Below are 22,985 nucleotides of genomic sequence, written 5' to 3'. Positions count from 1 at the left end.
TATTATTATCTTTATATTAATTTGTAGTTTGGAATGGGTTTACTTTTATTTAGGTTGGGTTTTGAATAAGTTTTAAATTGGGTTTAGGTTTGGGTGGTATTGGGTTTAGGTTTTGTTGTTACTAGGTTTGGGTTTAAATGTATATTATATTTAGGTTAAAATTTACTATTAGTCTTTGTACTTTGTGAAAATTGTGGATTTAATTCATCTGTTTTAATTTGATCATTTTTAGTCTTTATACTTTTTAAATTTTAAAATTTCAGTCCTCACCAGACAATAATTATTAAATTTATTCAGTTAAGTGCTGCTATTTCTCAAATTTGATGCAGGAAACATATTATCATTTATGTAATGTCAAGTTAGCTTGTTATTTTCACATATTACTCACTAAAAATTCAATTAATGGATTGATGACGTTGATTTGCGTCAAGATTGAAATTTCAAAATTCGATAAGTATATGGACTTAGAATGATACAATTGGAGAATATGGACTAAAGTTATAGCCGTATAAATAGTATAGGGCTAGTAATTGAATTTAACAGGACAAATTAGGTCGGGACTAAATTTTCAAATTTCAAAAAGTACAAGGACTAAAATTAACCAATTTGAAAAATACAAGAACTAAATTGGGTCAAATTAATGTATTGGGACTAAATACATAACTTTTGCAAAGTATAGGTACTAATAGCATAATTTAACGTTACATTTTAATTGGTGTAACGTTGATTAATTTAGTTTAACATCAAATCAACCGATTATCTAACTAGACCTTAAGATATATAAACTATTAATATATTATATGTTATATGATATGATACAACAACATAAATATTATAAGAGGGCTAACTTTCAAATATACTGAAGAGTATAAGGAATTAGAGTATATTTTAACTAATATAATAATAAATAATAAGATATACTAATTAATGTATTATGTATTGTCATTATAGTATGTGATATAGCATTACATAATGTAATAACATATTTTAAAACTATATATATATAACTATTAATTGGTCTAAAATCAAAATTAAATTTATCAATCAATTTGTTTGAATTGGATCAATTTAGCCAATGAAGTCAATTTTAATAACTAACTATAATAGATTATATACTATTACATAATATAATAATATAGTATATTACTATGACAAACTAGTAATATATATAACTATTATTATATTATATATTATAATAAAAGATGCAATATTAACGATTATGTGTAATTTAGTATATAATACATGTATATAACTAGTAATACATAAAATATTATTAAAATTTAGTATCTTGATAAAATATTATTTTTATTAAATTATATTTTGAATTGGGTTTTAACAATTACAAATTATATTTAGGTACTTTTTTTTAAATTTGGACTTAAGATTTGGATTATAATTAGTTTATTTTCATTTTGGGTAATAATGAGTATACTATTTGAGTTAATGCTTAGTATAATATATTTGGGTTTTGAAATAAAGTAGTTTGGTGTATGTATTAGGTTTAAAAATTTAAGGGTAAACTACACCCAAGGTCACTAAACTATTAGTAAGTTTACGTTTTGGTCACTTAACTTCAAAATGTTACAAAATGGTTACTGAACTATTTGAAAGTTTTCGTTCAAATCATTGGACTGCTAAGTTTTTCTTTTAAAAAAACTCCAATTAGCGAGCTTCAAGTGATGATTTAATGATCGGTATAGTGGATCAGTACCCATTGATTAGTAGAAGAATATACCTTAGATTTAAGTTGATCTAATATTAGTGTCGAAGATTGGAGAAGAAACCTATTTGAATTTTGATTTGCAAATTCGTAACATTCAAATTTGTTTCATGAAAAACACTGAATTATAGAAGAAAAGGTGATGGAGAGCTTTCAATTTATGCAAACAGTGCGAACAAAGAAGGTCATACAACAACGATTTTAACAGTCCAATGGCTTAAAAACTTTTGAAAAATTTAGTGATCAGTTTGTAACTTTCTAAAGTTGAGTGGCTAAAACGTCGTTTAGTGACTTTAGATGTTGTTTACCCTAAATTTAATAAGAAAGATAAAAATTATTTTGTTGTCAATATAATATAATAACAAACAATAAAAAAATATTTTCATTGATTAATATACATATCATATAATAAATTTTACATGCAATTAGCAATTTAATTATTGTATATTAAAAACTCTATTACATATAAATTTTACTTATATATAATATTTATCTTTTTTATAAGATAAATTTAAATTATGTTGTCATTATATAAAAATAAAATGAATTATTATATTTAAAATTAAAATATTTATAATTTAGAAAATTCAAACCACACAACTCTACATGAGCTCGAATTAAAAAAAAAAAACTTGATTTGAGTTTACTTGAGCTCACTCGTTTGCCACCTCTAATTGTCACATGACACTTTGTAACTGACTTGAAGTGCCATGTGACACATTCTAATTAGATTTTATTTCAACCATTTTTTAAATGCTTGTAAATTTAATGGATTAACAAATCTAGATAAAAAAAGTACCAAAATGAAAAAACAAATTATAAAACTATGCTTGAAGCCTATATAAATTTATACATGACATCAAATATAAATTCAATCAGTACTCGTTACTATATGTTACACTTTACTACTTTATTATTATACCATATTATTAATAAAAATTATTTAATACATTATAAGTAAAATTTTTAGACTCCACACTTGAATTAAAGGTTTAATAAATGTATTGTAAGGTATAGTAAAAAAATCTAAATATAAATAAATGTTGTCACACTTTCAACCTATTTGTGAAGTCTACAAAACTCGTTGTCGATGTATCAAATAATTATCTTATTGATAATAATAATAATAATATATAGGCATAATGACTTATTTGATTCTCCAACTTTAAAAAAATAAAATTTCGTCATCTATTTAAATTTTCGTCTCTTTTAGCCATTGAATTTGTATTTTTTGGTCAAATTACCCTAAAATTAATGGAAAAATTAACGTTTATTAATTTTTGATGTTAATATCTACACATGGATTAATAATATATACACATGGATTGCCATATGGATGACATGTTAGCATTTAATTGAATTTTAAAATTAAAAATATTTTTTATCATTTTATACTTATCAAATAATTTAAATAACTTTTGTTTTTAAAATAATTTTATAATTTTTTGAATTTTAAATTTTAAAATTAACTAAATGCTTACGTGGTAATCCACGTGTATTTCAGATTAACAAAGTTAAAAAGTTAACTTTTACATTATTTTGAAAATAATTTGACAAAAACATAAATTTAAAATCTTAAAAATAAAAATAAAAATAAATATTTTTATAAAATTGGAACACCATCTAATTATTTTGCTTATTTATAAAATATCTAACTGTTTTGAACCAACTCAAACCACATATATTTATAAAGTTATATTAGTAATTAAATTTTTAAAATAATTTTTTTTTTTTATTAACCCACTCTACTGGTTTATGAATAAAGCGGTAAATTAATGCAAATGCTACATTTCGAATGGATTAATCTTCGTAATGATGAAATAAATATAAGAGGTAATGAGGCCTTCCTTTTATATCAATCATGCCTCTATAGCTATTTTTAATATTATTAATAAATAATTAAATTTTAAATTTGTCTTCTTTAATTTTTAAATAATATAAAATTCCTCTCAAATTTAAAATTTAATTTTTATACTAAGCCTTCATTTTATTCACATGTCCATGGAAATTTTCCTTTATTTACTGTATTAATTTATTTTTATCCTTTAATTTTTAAATTATATAAACATGGTCAAATTTCATTTTCAGTCTCTATTTAACGTTTAAATTTGATATTAATTTTTTTATATTTTAATTTTTTACATAATTTGCCACCTCAATTTTAGTTTAAATATTTTTATTTTGATTAAAGTATTGAAGTAAATTTTAATAATTATTAACATAGTTTAAAATTCAATGTTAAATTCAAATTCATTAAAATGTCATTTTTGTCACATAATTATCAAATTAAGTTTTTTTTAAATTTTAAAATTTCACATGAATAAATTTAACAACAAGTTTTTAACGATGTTAATACTTAAATATAAATTTTAAATTTATAAAATAAAAACTAAATTTATAAAATTAAAATACACGGAAAATACAACAACTTAAAACTTAATGTTAATTTTTAAATTGTATCCCTATAATTTAACCCAACAATCTATATATATATATATATATATATAAATAGAAGCTTCAAAGGACTTTACATGGGGCTCTCTCACCATTTTTTATTTTATTTTATGAAAATGATTAAATTTCACCGTTGGTACCTCTAATATTATATACCTATATATAAAAACCTTAGGCTGACATGTGGCTCTCTCACCATGCTCCCTTTACACAAATGGTTAAATTTCACCTTTAGTCTCTTTAATATGGTTAAATTTGAAATTTTTAAATACTTTAATTTTTAAAATAATTTGACCCTATATTTTTATAATGTTATTAATTAGTCTAAATAGTTAATATAATTAATTTTTGGTTAAATTATTACGTGATAAATTTATTAAAGAGTAACACGTGACTTTCTATTTATTTTAGGTTTATATGAGTGCTTAGCTTTTTTTTTTTAGTTTTAAAAAGGGTTAAATTTTAGTTTTGACTCCTTTATTATATCTAAATTTAAGATTTAACTGCCACACTTTAATTTTTAATGTAATTTTGTCCTTATAGATTTATAATGTTATTAATTAGTCTAAATAATTAATATAATTAATTTTTCGATTAAAACATTACATGGTTATATTTAACTTGATATCCTAAGGGTGTTAGAGATGGATAAATAGCTTTTTATTTCTTTTAGGTTTACCTTGTTTCCTTTATTATTATTATTATTATTATTATTATTATTATTATTATTATTATTATTATTTTTTATTTTTATTTTTATTATTATTTTAGCTTTTATACTATCTTTGAAACTTGAGATTTAATCTATATATCTTATTTTTGACATAAATTGATCCTTTTACTTTTATAATGTTATTAGTTAGTCCAAATATTTAATATTATTAACTATTTCAATTAAAACGCTAATGTCAAATTTTCTTAAGAACACTATTCTAACAAAACAAAATCTACATAAACATTTTCGATGTTATTTTTATTGTTACATGGTTATTAGGTGATTTTTTTTTGTAATTTTAAAATGTCACACTAGTGAATTTAATAGAAGAATTTTAATAGTGGTAACAATTGAACCTTATTTTTAAATCTAAATAGTAAATGGTCTAAATCTCTAAAAATAAAATTAGAGTATATTTTAACATTTAAATTTATACTTCATAATTTAGCATAAATATTATTATCTACATAACTATACATAAAAGGAAGTTCCAAAATAGCCTCCTCATTTTTATTTTTATTTTTGCATTTTATAAGAAAATGGTAAATTTTCAATTCTAGTCCTTATGCTACACTCAAATTTTAGATTATATAACAACGGTTAAATTTTAATTTTGATCCCTATGTTACATTCAAATTTAAGATTCAATCTTTATACTTCAAATTTTGACATAATTTGGTACCTTAAATTTTTTTTACAATGTCATTGATTAGCTTAATACTTTTTTATTAAAATGTTGACGTAACTTTTAAGAGTTATTAACACTATTAAAATTATTTGTTAAATTCAAGTCCATTACAATGTTTTTTATTGTTACATGGCTACTGAAGTTTTTTTTAATTTGAAATGTTACATCAATTAAATTTAACAAAATAATTTAATGGTGTTAACTATTAAATTTGAATTTTTAAACTGAAAAATAAAAACTAAATTATTAAAAATAAAAATACTGATACTAAATTTCAAATATAAAAATTACAGAAACTTTGAAGTATGTTTTAATATTCAAATATTTACTAACCAAAAATTATTAATAAAGGATCAGTGCTTGTAACTCTTCAATGACATATCGTAGGAATTAGTGTTCAACAAAAATGTCTCAGGTATTGCCATTAAATTGGCATATATTGCTTGCGTGTAGTCTACGGTAAATCATTAAAATATAGAGACAGTTTTAGCCTACTGGTACGCTGCGTTCTTAGCTGCAAATTTTCAGAATAATTGTCAAACAACAAGCACCTTTTTTTTGCTATAAATATGGAGCTTCACCTCCATGGTTTCAACACACAAACAACTCGGTCGTGTAATAAAGTAACCTAAGAACATGGCATTCAAGCTGAATATATCAGTTTCGTTCATCTGCTATTGATGGTTTTGGTGTTAGCAACTGGTTCATATGGTGGCGGGATTTCCATCTACTGGGGCCAAAATGGTAATGAAGGCACCTTAGCGGAGACTTGCGCGACGGGGAATTATGAATATGTGAATATAGCCTTCTTGGCAACATTTGGTAATGGCCAAACTCCGATGATAAACCTTGCCGGTCATTGTGATCCTTATAGCAATGGTTGTACTGGGTTAAGCTCCGACATTAAATCGTGTCAAGCTAAAGGTGTCAAAGTGATTCTTTCGATAGGAGGAGGTCTGGTAGTTACTCCCTTTCTTCGTCTGATGACGCTAGGCAAGTCGCGATGTATCTTTGGAACAATTTCTTGGGGGGAACGTCGTCGTCTCGACCGCTTGGACCTGCTGTTTTTGACGGGATCGACTTTGATATCGAGGGAGGAACAGGGGAACATTGGGACGATCTCGCGAAATACCTTTCGGGATATAGCAAGAAAGGCAAGAGAGTGTACTTAACTGCAGCTCCTCAATGCCCATTCCCTGATGCTTGGGTTGGAAATGCATTGAAAACGGGTCTTTTTGATTATGTTTGGGTCCAATTCTATAACAACCCTCCTTGCCAATACTTGTCGGCCGATATTGCCAACCTTGAAGATGCATGGAAACAATGGACTTCGGATATCCCGGCAACCAAGATATTCCTTGGCTTACCGGCAGCTCCTGATGCAGCAGGCAGCGGTTTCATCCCCGTAAACGATCTCACATCCAAGGTCCTCCCTGCCATAAAGAATTCCTCCAAGTACGGCGGAGTTATGCTTTGGTCCAAGTATTATGATGATCAAAGTGGATATAGCTCTTCCATCAAGAGCCATGTCTGAGACCTATATATACTCAACTCTTATAAATTACTCGTATTATAAATATATCGTCTACATTTATGAAACTATTTTCAGTTATGCTACCTAAAATTGCAGATTAAGATTCAGTTCATTACTTTTTCAATACTGCACATCATACGCTAGTACAAGGAGTATACCATTGTAATGCATATTACACAAACAACAATCACCATTGAAGTTTATCATACCCAAGCTTCTCCACCTCTTCCTCTAGTATTTACAATCCCGAGATTCCGTGTCTTCTTCGTCGGCTTACTCAACTGGAATATCGGGTGCCTGCATAATCGCCTTACACCTTTTCTTAAACTTAGCCGGTCACCGTTATCATATCCACTTCTACATTCAGTTTCAACATTTCCCATTTCCCATTCATTTAGTATATTGTTGCCTGAAATGGACTCAACTTCCTCTTCTCTGTTACTATCCTGACTGCTCCATTGTTTCTCTTCGGGGTCACTTTCGAGTCTACTCAATGTGGCAACCCTCAAGAACTTAGCAGTGGCAGGTTCCTTAGATGCACATGTATCGGTTATGCCTGTAGGACAATCTGAGCAAGATGGAAGCAACCTGTCCTTGGTAGCGGACTCATCCCTTTCTCGAATTGTCTTTAAGATCAATGTTTTGAGGAAGTTCATCACTTGCACGGCGTGAATCAATGCTGTCAAGGGATCGGCCATCTGCATTAGGTAGATATATTCCTCATTCAGTTTTTTTTCCTAAAACTAAGTGTTTCAGAACAGAATAAGGAGAAATCAGTTATGGCGGATTCTCTCCGGTCCTAGCCTTCCACTCTGCCACTCTGCCGAGATGAGAGGCCAACAATACTATACTACCCCAAGGGACAGTAATGTTTACTCCAATGTCCACATGTTTAGGCCGTCCATTACTGTCCGAAACAGGGCAGCTGTGAAACACACAAGGTGAACTCACTTCACCAGGCCACTCGCCCCGGTGCAGTTGAACTAGCAAGACCCCTAAATGCAACAAAGAAAAGTACCTGAGTCATATTCGGTGCGAAAACCATCGCGATGTTGCGTGCATTCATTTTGTTGTATTGTTCATACTCCACAACATCTGCCATCAAATTGATAGCCCAATCAAGTAAAGCAGCTTCTGTTGAAGGAAGCAACTTCACAAGCTCAACGCAATCGTCTTCCGTGTTGCAATGCATCACCTGCTCCGGTGTAAGGCAATCGAGCACTCCACTAGGAAGTTCTCTAAACCATGCCTACGAAACATTAATCCGAAACCAGATATGCCGTGAATCGCAAGGCACAAATTCAATCATCACCAAGGTTTAAAACCAGACATGCTTATATATATCTATACCTTTATCAAACCAGCTAAACAATGGACATCGATTCCGTGCGGTAAGATACCTTTGTTTAACTTGTCTCGAACATACTCTTCTTGACTATTTTCGGCATTAATCCGAAATATTCCTTCTGCCTTCAAATGAAACACAATTAAAACACAATTTAGTCATTAAACCAACATAGGCTAAGACTCTTACCTTAAGACCTCCTTCATCATAAAAACAACTCTGCATCATAAGAAGAATTGTTGGCAAACTATTCCCTTTATCATCATAAGAACACTGCATTGACTTAGGAGAAACCCCAAAAACACTTGCACTGTAAACATGCAATAAACAGAAACAGATCAATTGAGTTCTTAGAATCCATAACCAGAACTTTCATGGATCCAAGGCTTTGAAGAAACAAACCTGGCACTAGGAACCTTTGAGGGAACATCAGGTTGGAGTTCAGTAGGTAAGCCGAGGAAGCCATTAAAGCAGTCGAAAGTAACATGAGAGACATGCTTGACATCAGTTGGTAAGCTAATATCCATGGAAGATATGTCGTTGGTGTCCACACTGCAAGTGACTAATGACTTCCTTAACAACGCTGCTAATATATCCATAAACGGGAATTGGTTGTTGTCTCGTCGTCCTCCATGACTACAACCAAATTTCGATTTCGAGCTTATCAATGGCGTCGTAGCAATAGGGTTCATCCCATCTTCTGCAAAATCTTCTTCTTCTTCATGATCGTCATTCGTCTTGGTTTGGTGAAAGAATGGACTCGGAGCAGCATGGTTTAACTCACTGAGTCCGAGCAGTCCACAAGATTTGGATCGAAACAACCCAGCCATCGTTCTCTCTCATCCAAAATCTTACGTTAAAATATGTATTATATATGAGAAAATGAAAATAACAGCTCTTATTAATTATAAAAATGCATTAAAATTCAACTTAAATTGGAGTGTACATATATATACATATATATTCACTTCTTGTCCCCCACAGTACAGTCACATGGGCACATGGCAAGGTTTCTTTTTTTGTCTCAAATCTGAAGCTTTTATGGGTGCTTTCTACCCTACTAATAAGCTGTCATTGCAGAAAGACAGTTTCAAGAGTACCATTAAAAAAATATATTTGAAAAAAAAATCCTTTTTTGTAATATATACACATAAGGTCCCATTAAACATCTGTTCTTTAGGCTAAATTATGTTATTAGTCTCTGAACTTAACAAAAATTGTGAATTTAGTCCTTTTACTTTTTAAATTTTAAAGTTTCAGTCCTCACCAAAAGAATAACTATTAAATCCATTATGTTATGTTCTATTATTTTTAAAATTTGATGTGGCAAATATATTATCATATGTGTAATACCATGTCAACTTGTTATTTCCTCATTATTCACTAAAAATCCAGTTAATGGATTAATGACCATCATTTGTATCAAGATTGAAATTGTAAATTTCGAAAAGTATAGAGACTTAGAATTGTACAATTGGAGAATATAGACTAATCTACAATTGTAAGCATAGTGCTAGACTAGTAATTGAATTTAACCAAATAGATTTAATTCTTATTATTTGGGTGATGACTAAAATTTCAAAATTTTAAAAATATAAGGACTAAAATTGACTAATTTAAAAAGTATAAGAACTAAATCCACAATTTTTTATAAAATAAAGGGAGTGATAGCAAAATTTAACCTTTCTTTTATACGACACCTTCAATGTCCCATAGTTACATAAAACCTCGATTGAATTCAAAGTTAAATCAAATTAGATTTGGGGACCAAATTTGTTCCACTGCTATTTTCTTCATTCATAAAACTTAAATTCAATACTTTACTTAAAAAGTATCTAGCTTTGATCAAACAAAATAGGTAAAAGTGCAATGGAGGCCCTTATACTATAAGTCAGATTGTATTTTTTTCCTTTTACTAAAAAAAGAGCAAATTAGCTCCTATACGTTAAATTAAAAAGCAAACGGATCCTTCTGTTAAAAATTTCATCTATTTATAATTTTAAAATTTGGTCCCTATACATTAGAATGAGGTACACTAAGCATGTCACTTGTAATTGTCTGGTTATATTCCGTCAGCCATGTCAATTGTTAACAACAGAAGTAGATTGAAATTTTAATAGAATTGACCAAATTACTTTTTAATCTACCGTTTTTTAAATACAGGAACACAAAATGTAATCTAAACAACTAATAGAGGAATTCTATAGCACTTTTACCAATCTTTTAATATAAAAGTGGATGGAAAAGCCTGTTAAATAGTTCTGAACAGATAGGACATGGTAAAGAGTTTTGTACTTTTAAGAACCAAGTTTTGTGAAAGCAAGGGAGGTAAAAGGCAGACATGGAAAGGGTAGCTACCGGTTAATTAAATACACCATGACCATGCAGCGGCAAATACGACGAGACACGTGAACAATGAACACCTACCATGCAGATATAGTCCCACCGCCTGATGTTGATCCGACGGTTCCTGATCTTGTCTGAACTGGAAAGTGGAATGCTTTTTACACTTCACATGTCTACTGTTGCATTTGCAGTTTGCAATTTGCATGCACAGGTATAGACACATTTGCTGGGGGTTCTAAATGTTCTGACTTTTGTTTTAAGTCCCCGAAGCTTTGATTTTGGTGATCAAATCAAGAAAAGTTATTGAACTTGTTTATGTTTGTTGAGCGATTCAGTTCTTGGTGTTTGGACCTGTTTTTCTCGGATGTTGATGTACATCTTGTTGAGTTAAAAACCATATTGAATTATCTCGGAAGTCTAGTTTACTTTATGTCAACCAAAATTTATAGAGGTACCTACCTTCACTTTATATATAATATATAATTATTTACAAGCTCAATACTAATATTTATTTTGAGTTTTATAAATACTTATCTTCACTAATTGAGATGTTTTCTTTTATGAACTATATTAACTCTTTATAGATGCTAAAGATAAAATCTCGATATAGGGACAATACATTTGATTATTGAGGTCCAGATTGATTGTCTAAAAAATGACACTTTGAAGACAAAACTTATTTGAAGAGTTAATTTCCCCTCAACACCTATAATTAACAAAAATTAAAAGTTTAATAATTGATATGCAAAATTATTAATGAAAAACTCAAGGGTTTAAGTTCACCTATTTACTAACAACATGATTTTACTCCTCAAATTTGATAAAGTATAAAGATTAAATTTTGAAAGTTTTTTGTTGAAATACTTATTTTTAAGTTTTCGTAAAATATAAGGATGAAATTCGCGATTAGACTAATTAAAAACTTTATTGAGTAAGGGATGTAGATTATTGCGTTACTTTATTTTTTTTTTTAGAGCTTATAAGTATAAATACAATCACAAATATACGATTGAGCAACTACAATACAAAATCAAATTAATATTGAACACAAATTAACTAAGAATCAGAATAATTTAGACTAAAACTGGCTTGCCAAACTAAATCTACATATGACAACAACACATGGTGAGATTTAAGACCCACACATGATAATTGTGCACATTGAGACTTAAAATTTGATACTAAAAAACCCAAAACCTCAACCTTTGTCATTGTATTCAGGACCTCATTGGTACTACTACATGCTTTAGAGATGCAAAGAAGGGTTTTACCAGTAAACATGCAGGGATTTATATGTGTGTGAAAATGGAGTAAAGATACAAATGTTGGCAATGATGTTAACGCCCTCAACAACTCAACGTTGACTAAAATTTTGGCTCGTAATGGAAGCGTTTAGATATCATGCATATGTCCATAATTTCATGCAAAAACGGTTGAGGCCCAAGCAAAGACCCATTATGGATTTTAGGTCTATATACTCATACATAAGCAAACCAAAGAGTAATAATAGGGTTCTTTTAAAATATTTAAGAATATATGGAGGAAATCAGGAATTTTGTTTTGATAGGTTAGGTTAAATAATAAATTTTGAAACGCTAAACTTAAAAAATTGTTAAAAATATTTAAATTGTATTATTAATTCCTTTTTTAAAAATAAAAATATCTAATATCTTCTCCAACTTAATTTAACTTTAATTAAATTACTTTAATTTTTTAAATTATAAACAAACATCTTTTCTTCTTTTACAAATTTTTAAAAAATAGAATTTTTTTTTGTAATTTTTTCTTGTTATTGACACATAATTTTGGTAATTATTTTACCCTCAACTCAAAACCTTCAACCTTGAACTCGAACCTAAATCTTAAACTTTGAACCCCGAACCTCAAGATTTAGGGTTTGGGTTTGAGATTTAAAGTTGAGGGTTCGAGTTTGGGTTTTGGATTCATGGTTTAGGTTTAGGGTTCGTGTTTAAAGTTCAAGGGTTCAAGGTTACTATTTATGAGTTCAGGATTCATGGTTTAAGGGTTTGGGATTCGAGTTTAGCGTTTAAGATTTTATGTTTTGGATTTAGGATTCGAGATTTAGATTCAAGATTTAAGATTTAGAATTTAGGGTTTAAGATGAAAAAGGATATGAAAAAAATTGTTGAAATGTTATTAAATAATTGAAAAGGACAATAGATAATATGGTGCAAAAGGTCTATAAAATAATTTCTTCATGGATGAGTGCATAATAAGAACTTCATGTCTTCAAAATTTGATGATGTGGCAAACTTTTATGGATGCCTAAAAATCTTAATTTTTAAGATCATTCTAATATAAATTATTCCCTAAAATTAAGTTAAAGTATCATGACTGAAGAAGACCTTAATATTAAGTTAAAGTATCGTGGTGGAGAAGCCCACCAAGGGTGCGAACGGTAGCCACTAGGCTGAAATAAGCCCCCTCACATGAGACAGAACTAGAACATCCTCGAAGGAAGAGAGAAACACCAAAGGTTCCTAAAAAGTTGGCGAAAATTGAAGAGTCCAAAAGGTTTAAAGAACTAAAACTATATTCGTGAAGCTCTAGATTGTTATAATCTTGTATAGAGTAGACTAAGGTAGTTTAAATCTTTCTAGAGACATATTATAAACCGGGGAATTGAATTGATGTTGATAGTAGAATTTGAGGGGCTTTGGCTAAGCCACCCATCATCGTTTGTATATAACTAGTAATTTTGAGTAATACAACTTCTAGCATTCTCATAGTCCTATAGTGTGTCTGCAATTTCGATTTGGGTTCCAAAGTTTTATAATTGCCATGAATTTTTTTTATTTCGATTTTAAATTTAAATTGTTATTAATTCTAAAATTGGAATAGAAAAAACTGCTTACTTTTTTAAGATTTAATTCGGTTAAAGGATTAAAAAGTTCACTTAATTCGGTTAATACTAATTCGGTTCGATTAATCATTTGAACACAACAAAAAGGGAACATAAAATAGCCATAATCCAACCAAAAAACAAACAAACAACCAAATAAAATCTTTCTCTCCCCAACATAATCTGATACCCTGCAAAATAAAATCGAACAAACCATCTTTAGCTTGTAAACAAATAGAAAACAAATTCATACATCAAGTCCAAATTATATCTCTCATATTCATCCACATTCAAACTATCATCATAACAAATAACCACAGGATAGAGTTATACAAGTTTATGTCTCCGGATTGAGAAAGACTAAGCGCAGAGAACGCATGGTTGATGGTGCATCATTCAATGAAGAGCAACAGAACTAAGAATAACTTACAATTCTTATCGCCTTTGAGTTTTTCCAATGGAACGTTTTCCAGAGAACAGATGCTTTGGTTTCAATGTGGGAATAACTCTATCAGCCTCTCCACGCCGAGCATTCTTGTTCCTCTTTAACACAGATTTCTTGGCCAATTTAATAGCATTTACCTTCTGAGCAGAATCCTTCAAGCCCTCTCCCGGTACAACTTCACTAGGAGGTCGTGATCGTGACCTTGACCAAGATGTAGACCTTAGACGGAGCTTTTTGCTTGCTTGGTTGTCATATATATCCATAGCATCTCCATCATCACCCTCTCTCCTATCAACTGATCGCTCCCTTTTCCGGCCTCTTGACTTGCTACGAGCACGATTAATTGCAAGAGAGGGATCCAGCCCCAAAGAAGATAGCTGTCAGCCCATCCTCTCTGTTGTGAACTTTCTATCTGTGCCGAACTTTCTTGGTACAACAGGCCGACTTTCTGCAGTGCTTTTCTTCATCCTATGCTGTTGAATAAGCATGCTCTTCTTTTTCCTGATCTCAGCCAGTGCTTCTTGCTCTTCCGGGGATAATTCTTGGCCATCCATCTCAAAGTCATCACCTTCCTCCTCTTCTTGTCGAAGACCCTCTTCACGCTCCAACTCTTCAAGCCTTAACAAGATATCAGGGTCGATGAAATCGTACACATTGTGACCATCAAGAATTTCAGGCATTATGTCCTCTTTCCATTCATCATTTGACAGTATATAGTTCTTCCTCAAACTAGCAGAATACACACCAGCACCACCATTCTCATCCTCCAAATCCTTTTCAGTTTTCCTCTTTTCTTTCTCTGCTGCTTGCTTGGCTTTAGTTTCCAAAACTGCCTGGGATATGCAAGCTGGCCGTTCCTTTTGGTCACGTGGCTTTGGTAATGCAACATGAAACCTATTAAGGCAGTCATTTATTTTTTTTCGATTTCATCTTCAACTCTACCCTCTGATTCAGTAACCTTTCACAAGCTGCATTCTTCACAGCAAGCACTCCATCCTCAGTCAAAGTGCTCACAGTCAATAGCACCCCTTCTTCATTTGTAGGCTCACTTCCTTGATCAATCACAGTCTTCATGGCTTCAGCTTTCATCTCCATGACCAATTTCCTGTCTTCCTCAGATATGCCATCCAATGGCTGCAAATCAGTCTTATTGCAAACAATGATCAAGGGTTTGTTCATAAAGAGAGATTTAATGCTGTGAAAAAGAGCTGCTTGCTGGGCAATGCTGTACCCACATGACCCAGATATATCCAAAAAGAACAACACTGCAGCTCATAAGTGAGCCAATGCTGTAATGCTGCACATCTCAATAATATTTCGATCTTCAAATGGCCTGTCCAAAATTCCAGGTGTATCAATTACTTGATAGTGACTTGGTAGTGAAAGCATAAGGTTGGACATCCACATCAGCCCTCGTGATTTTGTTCATAAATGAACTCTTACCAACATTAGGGTACCCACAAATCAACATGGTTCGAGTATTAGGATCAATAGATGGCAGCCTTGCCATATGTTGCCTAATCTGCTCAAGGTAGGCTAGACTAGGACCAATCCTCTTTATGACAGTACACATACGACCAAGTGCAGCAACCTTTAGCGACTTGCACCGATATAGCGAGTCACCATACTTTAATAGCTTGACATAATCTTTAGCAATCTTGCTCATGAGATTCCTAGCAGTATTTATCTGGCCAAGAGCAAGCTTGTAGTGATCCTTGTTATAGAGAACATGAAGAAGATCACCATAAAATGGATGGATATCATCAAGGCGAGGGAACTCATCAATTATTGTCGAAAGCTTCTCATGAAAATTCTGCTGGGTGTACTTAACTTTACGCATATAGAACTGGCGGAGACGGGAAATCGCATACCCTTTGTGGACAACAGTTGGAGTTTTCCGTTGGGTACGTGAGAGAATAATATCTATGAAGTCCTTCCCATTTGGTACAACAGTGATTTTCTTGAAATTATATTGAACCATTTTTACTATTGACCTGCAGCAAAACGAAGACGAGTTAGGTTAAATGAAAAGGATTTTGACAACAATTTGAAATCGTTGCTTAATAGACATCTGATTAAGAGTTAGTTTTCCGCCAAATACGTCAAACACAGATATGTTCATGAGATTATTTTCCTTAGATTCAAGAAAAAAAACCCCAAGCAAATTTAAAAGAGAAGTTACAAACAGATTCAATTTTCTAGAAAAATAATATAAAAGCCCTCAACAAAAACCCACACAGGTTAATAGGTATACAAATCAACTTAGATATGAAATTCAATAAAATAACACAACTTGTAGTAGAGGCTTAGAAGTTAACAATAAAATACAGTAATCAGAACTGAAAACAGGAAGAACGCTCACAGGTTTCAGTTTAGTACCTCTTTTTCCTTCAAACCAAACAGAAATGGAGTTCACAAGCTTCTGCTCAGCCCAAGAGAAGAAAGAGTAAGAGGGAGGCACACTAGAGTTCTAGTTTTTATAGCCGACTAGAGGTGTGCATAGGAATGCGAAATAGTTTGGGCAAAAAGATAAGAAAAAAATAGGGTGTAAAAAGTAACATCCGTTTAAAAATGAGTTGGAATTTGGGTAAAGTATTTTTTATTTGAGTCCGCTTAACCCGAATTCATTACATGATAATTTTTTAATATTATTTTTATTATTTATTATTTATTTTGTTATTATTTTATTATTATGTTCTTATTATTTTATTGTTATTATTTAGATATTGTATAAAATTTATTTTATTGTTAATTTTTTATTATTTTAAAGAAATTTATTAATTTTGTTATTATTTTAGAAACATTTACTTATTAAGTTACATCTATTTTAGTGTTATTTAAATATATTTATTTTTAAAATTTATTTTTAATTTGTTGAGAAATATTTATTTGATTTTTAATATTTTTTATGGTTTATATATATTTTAAAATTATATAAAAATAATATAAAAATTAATATATGGGCTGGTCAAGCTTGAATTTTAACATTTTATTCAGATCGGGTTTAGGTAAAATTTTAAGCCTATTTTTTTATTTAGACCGTACTCAGAGCTAAATTTTTAGTTGAACCTGACCCGGCCCGGCCTGGCCCGGCACAGCACATGCCCACTTTTATAGACTACTGAAGCCCGTGAAATGAACGGGAGTATCTTTATATCATATTAAATTTATGGCTTAATGTACACTTTAGTCCCTAATGTATACCTTTTTTCACTTTGATCCTTAAAGTTTCTTTTGGCACACTTTAACAAAAACAGTCAATGGCGGTGGTAACTTAATTAGGATTTTTAAATAAAAAACTAAGATTGAGTTTTAACTTTTAAAATATAGGAGCTAAATCTCAAATTCTGTATACAAACAGGGACTAATAAGACATTTAACCAAAATAAAATTTTGAACAAATTAAAACTAAAGTCAGAAACCTTGTAGGGTTCTCTTCTTCTACCTATTCACTCTTTTTCTCACAGCCGTCGCTTAAACAGAATCCATCGCCGTCCTTGAACGCCTCCCCCGTCCGTCGATCGGTTTACGCCCTCTTCGCCGCCGCCCACTGTAAGTTGTTCGTAACTTCTCTTTTATAATTTTTTCTCATTCTTTTCTGCTTTGTTTTATTTCTTCACACCGCTGTTGAGGTCTTTCGCGGTGGTGGAAGGCGCCGCCACCGCAAGAAAAAAGCGTCCGATACACCGCTACGCACCACTATGTGAACTCTGACCATTGTACCCTCTTGAGTTTTTTTTTTATTAAATTTAATTGATATAAATTTTTTCTTGTACATGCAAAAGCTTAATTTCCAGTTCAAACTGGAGTTCGAGTATTGGAAAATTAGTATACGATACTCATCAAGCATGTATTGTTTCTCGAGCAGAGAGCTTGAACCGAATTTCGAGTAGCTAACTTTGAATAGGAGTTGTGCTATTTGTTTTTTAAATTCAATTGTTGTCCTAATCTAATGTAGCAACGGGTTCTTAAAATAGCAATGAAAGTAATTCCACTAAAAAAGCTTATTATTTTCTTATTCTAATGTAGTGTTATCTTTTACTATGTTGCTTCTTATTTAAAGGATAAATAATATTTCAAGCCGACAAAATGGTTCGACCGTATGCTATTAAAGGGAAGAAACGGAAGAATAGAGGCGAGAAGTATGATAAAAAAGAGCAAGAACATGAAGAACAAGTAGAAGAAGAAGAAGAGAAAGAACCAGCAAAACGAGCTGCTATTGAAAAGCCAACAGAGGAAGTCGTAGGTAAAGAAGAAGAGGAAGGAGGTGAAGCTGGAACAGATGAACTTGTGGGAATCCCAATTGTCCCCTCTGATAAAAAGAATAACAAAAATGGGGTCATTTTTGTTCTTGAGAAGGCTTCATTGGAAGTTGCTAAAGTTGGAAAGGTAAATCGAACTTGAACTTCGTAATGTGCTTAGTGCTTCTGTTATCGTTTACGAGTATGAGTTTTTGTATTTTTTAATTGATAATTTTCATTAAAGAAGTTTGGTTTTCAACTGTAATTTATCTTGTTGGTTGTAAATTGTTACAGAGTTTTCAACTCTTGAACTCAGATGATCATGCCAATTTCTTGCGGAAAAATAACAAGAATCCTGCTGATTACAGACCTGACATAACACATCAGGTTATTTTCCTCCTTTTTTTGTTATTTATTGCTATCTTTATATTTCTTTTCTTAAAAGTATGATGAATTAATTGATACTGCATTCTTGATCCTCTGTTGTTAAAACTATGATGAACTAACTGCTATTTTTGCCATTTCCCTATAGGCTCTACTGTCGATTCTAGATAGTCCGGTCAATAAGGCTGGGAGATTGCAAGCTGTGTATGTTAGAACTGAGAAAGGTGTACTTTTTGAAGTTAAACCTCATGTTAGAATTCCAAGAACATATAAGCGGTTCTCTGGTATTATGTGTAAGTTATCATGGCTGAGATTTTGTCTCTTCTGCTGCATTTTGAAACTCTTACCAGTCTGTTTCTTATTGACCTATTTAACAATCATGCAGTGCAACTGCTACAAAAACTAAATATAACTGCCGTTGGCAAGCGTGAAAAGCTTTTACGTGTGATAAAGAATCCCGTAACCAATTACTTTCCTGTCAACTCTCGCAAAATAGGTGGGTTTGACTTTGATTGTTGTTTCTCGTGTTGTCTGTAAAATCCGTTGTTTCCGGAACTCAAGTTCTTTTTCTTGCACATCAGGTTTCTCATATAGCTCAGACAAATTAGTTAAAATGAGGAAATACGTAGATGCTGTTGGTGATGATGTGAATCTTGTTTTTGTGGTAAGTCTTGTGCGACATACGATCCTTCTCTCTTTATGTATAATCGCTTCCTTATCCTATCTCTGTGCATTTTTTTCAGGTGGGTGCAATGGCCCATGGGAAAATAGAGGTAGATTATATAGATGATTTTATAGCGAGTAAGTTCCACATTCTTATCTGTATGTTTGTTAGATTGTGTTGTGAAAATTTCAAGGATATTGATTAGTAACCCTCGAATCCCGTAAGAACCATTGAATTGAGCAAGCTAAGGCAATAAGATAGACGAAAGCTAAATTACCAGTGCTTACTTATATTGGATACAGATATAGGTGTATGATTCTCCAAGAATATGCACTTGCTGGAACTATACTTGTAGTTGACGATTATCCAAATCCAAGCTTTATTACAATATCTAAGACTTACATTTTACAAGCATGAAATTTGTTTTTTTATCATGCTTAAGGGGACAAGACCTACAATCATTGTCTTATATGGTTTTATTTCTTATTGCAGTTTCCGGTTATCCGCTAAGTGCTGCAATGTGCATTGCAAGGATTACTGAAGCTTTGGCAGATAAGTGGAGCATATTGTAACACCCATATAATATATGTGTCTCTCTGTTTCAATGGCTTCGATTTTGGGATAGGTTATCAATGATGAATTACTTTAATTTATAACGTGGTACGTTTATTTTATGTTAAAAAAACGGAATATGCAGTTTTCTTGTTTAGGTAATATGTGGAAGTGAGCAGCTAGAAAAATATTTTCAAGAGAAAAGATGTTATTTGATGGGGATAGCAATAGACCAAGACGGGATTACGGTACGTGTTAGTATCGATGTTGAAAATATTTAAGCATGTAAGCTAATCCAAATTCGTTTCAAATTGTTATGTTACTCAACCTTGTGCTTTTTTTATTTAATTAAATATTTATATTTTATTGATAAATATAACAATTTCAATATATATAGCTTTTTAGTATTTGTATAATATAATACAAATATAGGTTAATATTTGATATACAGTGGTATAAATTTTACCCTTGATTTATTTTTTTGGTATAGATAGCTTTGAGGGTGAATTTGATTGTTATGCATCATTTCAGTGTTAAAATCTTAATATCATTCCGGTAGTAAAATTGAACATTTAGTTTCTTTTTCGCATTGGTGAAAATTTCACCTTGTATTGGTTGCACGTGTTCATTTTGTACCAGTCAAAACATTAAGAATTGAATTAAATTGGTATAAGTATATATTTGTCTTGAGAGAAATTGAAACTTTTGTTCGAAACTTAGAGCTATGTGTATAGGCCTTGACTAATTCTTTTCGGCCCAAATTTACAACCTGATTACAACCCCGTTCTACCTGAGATAAACTTGAAAAGTCTTGAACAAACCTTTTTATTAGTAACAATACTCTCAAATCTCCCATAGGTAGTTCATCATTCTCAACCTCAGCCACTAATGCCACCTCCGTGGGTGTCATTGCTATAAGTCCAATTTTATCACTTCCAATAAAAGGAGCAGCCTTGAACAAAGTCACTATGGGTCTCTCTCTTTTCGCTCGAATGCAAAAGCATTGCGTATAAAAAATGATCGGACAAGGTATCACCATTGATGCTCAAACAATTTTAGTTGGATGCAATAAAAAAATTTAAGAGGATATGATGACCATGGTTTGAATAGTGTAGTAATATTGTGATCTTGTGAACAATTTCACATCAATTGCAGTGGACAACGGCTGAAATTGGCATACCAACAGCTTTTAGAAAAAAAACAATTCTCCTTTCTTAACAAAGTAAACTTTCAGGAATTTATATATTTGGTTAAGATATGATATAAATCTTTCTACTCTTTATAAATTTGGAATTTAGTTTTTGTATTTTTATTTTTAAGAATTTAATCCTTGTATTTTTTAGGTTTTAAATTTCAAATTTAACCTATTAAAATTGTTTTGTTAAATTCAAGTTAATTCAACATCATTTTTAGTTATATTTTTATTCCAAAATGTCACACCAACAAATTTAACTGTATGAACAAAATTTTGCAATCTAAAAATTAGGACAAATTCCTTAAAATAAAATTATAAAGAATGAATTCCAAATTTGTGAAGAGTATAAAAACTTAGAACATATTTTAATCTTTTATATTAAACGTTGTCAAAGACAAATAATCGTTAAGTGAGTTCAATACTCTTATATTATAATCTTAAGTTGGAGTTTTGCATGATTTTTCATAGCCAAATTCTAAGTATCAAATTTAAGCAATAAATTTAATAGGTAAACAAAGGATAAAAGGAATATATAAAATTAAAATTAGTAATTACAAACACTAATAAACTCACTTTAAATTAACTCAACTTAATTTATAATTTATATATGGTGAGAGTCAAATTTAAGGTTGAAAATTTCAAATTCATCTCGCAAATATAGCCAAGAACTGAGTGGCCACTTATTGCTAGCCAATGACTAGCATTCCATGTGTTTCTTTCAAGCCTAAACCTCTTTTGCATTGGCCTGAAGAAAAGAAAAACATTCTTTCTAATTAAATGAATTAAAAAAACTTAATTTGTTTCGTATTATTATTATTATTTCTTAATTTGGTCAACTCTAGTGTAGAAAATTCCAAAATATTTAATGATGAATTAGGGTTTAATTAACAATTTAATCATAGCTGCCCACCGCCCATAAAACACAGAAAAGGAAAGAAAATATAAAAAAAAAATAGAATTTGGGACAAATCAGCCCACAGGGAATATTCAGTGCTCAATTTAATGAAATTTTAAACATTTACAGCTAAACGAACTGTTATCTTTTATCTCCATACAAATTATATGTTATTTTAACTGTAAAATTAGAGAGTTAATTAGTACAGACATATTCACACTATGTTAAAATTGATATGTACATTATTATTATTAATGCAGAAGGATGTGGGTTTAATTGTGCTAAAGTTTATTATCTTCTTTTTTTGTTGGAGAGAGGTTATAAGTAGTTCTAAGTATTGCGTCAAAAAAAGTAAATATAATCATAACCTATAATGAAATTGTTAAAAAAAAAAGATAAAATACTATCAATTATCACACATACATACACTACGTTTAAAGGAAGTTGTCCAAATAGCACTTACTCTTTTGAAGGCTCGAACCCAGATAAGTCCTATAAGTAAACAATCCTTGGCCACTAAGCCAATTATTGGAGTACACAATTATAATATTTTTTAATATATTTTTAATGGAAAATTGTCTCGTACACTGCTGTAGAGTTTTTTAAACTTCGTAAGCAAATTTAGGGTGCGACAAGTATTTTATAGATATAATAAAAAAATATATTTAAATGTCAACCCGTTTGTAGAGTTTAAAAATACCATTGGCGGTGTATCAAATAATTATCCCTTTTTTGGCAAGGATAAATCTCAAAATTATACTTGAACTTTGATTCAATGTGTAATTTGATACATGAACTTAGATTTGGTATAATTATACACACTAAATTTTAGTTATGGTTCAAATGTATGCATGAAACTTTACTTTTAATTCAGTCATATACATTTAAAGAAATAAATGCATCGTTTTATTTTTATATTTGATAAATATAATTATATATGTATG

At 30.5% G+C, this 22,985-nt stretch overlaps 2 protein-coding genes and 2 pseudogenes across 3 annotated transcripts; 2 read left to right on the top strand and 2 right to left on the bottom strand.

The window, feature by feature from the left end:
- Nucleotides 1-6,213: 6,213 nt before the first annotated feature.
- On the top strand, nucleotides 6,214-7,187 carry LOC108479919 (acidic endochitinase-like; annotated as a pseudogene).
- Nucleotides 7,188-7,201: 14 nt separating this feature from the next.
- On the bottom strand, nucleotides 7,202-9,463 carry LOC108479918 (rho GTPase-activating protein 5-like). Its single transcript, XM_017782770.2, has 5 exons — nucleotides 8,859-9,463; nucleotides 8,646-8,766; nucleotides 8,462-8,581; nucleotides 8,130-8,360; nucleotides 7,202-7,809 (listed from the first exon to the last, which is right to left on the bottom strand). Exons 1-5 carry the CDS (start codon nucleotides 9,284-9,286, stop codon nucleotides 7,315-7,317), a joined length of 1,395 nt encoding a protein of 464 aa, XP_017638259.1. The 5' UTR covers nucleotides 9,287-9,463; the 3' UTR covers nucleotides 7,202-7,314.
- Nucleotides 9,464-13,829: 4,366 nt separating this feature from the next.
- LOC108476504 (nucleolar GTP-binding protein 1-like) lies at nucleotides 13,830-16,650 on the bottom strand (annotated as a pseudogene).
- Nucleotides 16,651-17,457: 807 nt separating this feature from the next.
- LOC108477041 (uncharacterized) lies at nucleotides 17,458-20,333 on the top strand. Of its 2 annotated transcripts, none has more exons than XM_053023109.1 (8): nucleotides 17,458-17,662; nucleotides 18,174-18,499; nucleotides 18,646-18,738; nucleotides 18,884-19,028; nucleotides 19,121-19,231; nucleotides 19,317-19,399; nucleotides 19,479-19,508; nucleotides 19,892-20,333. In XM_053023109.1, the coding sequence occupies exons 2-8, from the start codon at nucleotides 18,200-18,202 to the stop codon at nucleotides 19,907-19,909; spliced, it is 780 nt and encodes a 259-aa protein (XP_052879069.1). In that variant the 5' UTR covers nucleotides 17,458-17,662; nucleotides 18,174-18,199; the 3' UTR covers nucleotides 19,910-20,333. The 2 variants fall into 2 exon arrangements, with proteins under 2 accessions (XP_052879069.1, XP_017634947.1); XM_017779458.2 differs by having other exon boundaries at nucleotides 17,459-17,662; nucleotides 19,479-19,536.
- The last annotated feature ends 2,652 nt before the right edge of the window (nucleotides 20,334-22,985 follow it).

The sequence above is a fragment of the Gossypium arboreum genome, chromosome 12 (genome assembly GCF_025698485.1).
Source record: "Gossypium arboreum isolate Shixiya-1 chromosome 12, ASM2569848v2, whole genome shotgun sequence".
NCBI lineage: Eukaryota > Viridiplantae > Streptophyta > Magnoliopsida > Malvales > Malvaceae > Gossypium > Gossypium arboreum.
This window is presented reverse-complemented; position numbering and strand designations above follow the sequence as displayed.

Excerpts from the sequence above, each read along its gene's own strand:
- LOC108479918 (XM_017782770.2), bottom strand. The coding sequence starts at position 9,286 with ATGGCTGGGTTGTTTCGATCCAAATCTTGTGGACTGCTCGGACTCAGT. Across the intron at positions 8,767-8,858 it reads TCAAAGGTTCCTAGTGCCAG|TGCAAGTGTTTTTGGGGTTT; the intron begins GTTTGTTTCTTC and ends GCATGTTTACAG. Across the intron at positions 8,582-8,645 it reads ATGATGAAGGAGGTCTTAAG|GCAGAAGGAATATTTCGGAT; the intron begins GTAAGAGTCTTA and ends TTTCATTTGAAG.
- LOC108477041 (XM_017779458.2), top strand. The coding sequence starts at position 18,200 with ATGGTTCGACCGTATGCTATTAAAGGGAAGAAACGGAAGAATAGAGGC. Across the intron at positions 19,029-19,120 it reads GCGGTTCTCTGGTATTATGT|TGCAACTGCTACAAAAACTA; the intron begins GTAAGTTATCAT and ends ACAATCATGCAG. Across the intron at positions 19,232-19,316 it reads TGTCAACTCTCGCAAAATAG|GTTTCTCATATAGCTCAGAC; the intron begins GTGGGTTTGACT and ends CTTGCACATCAG.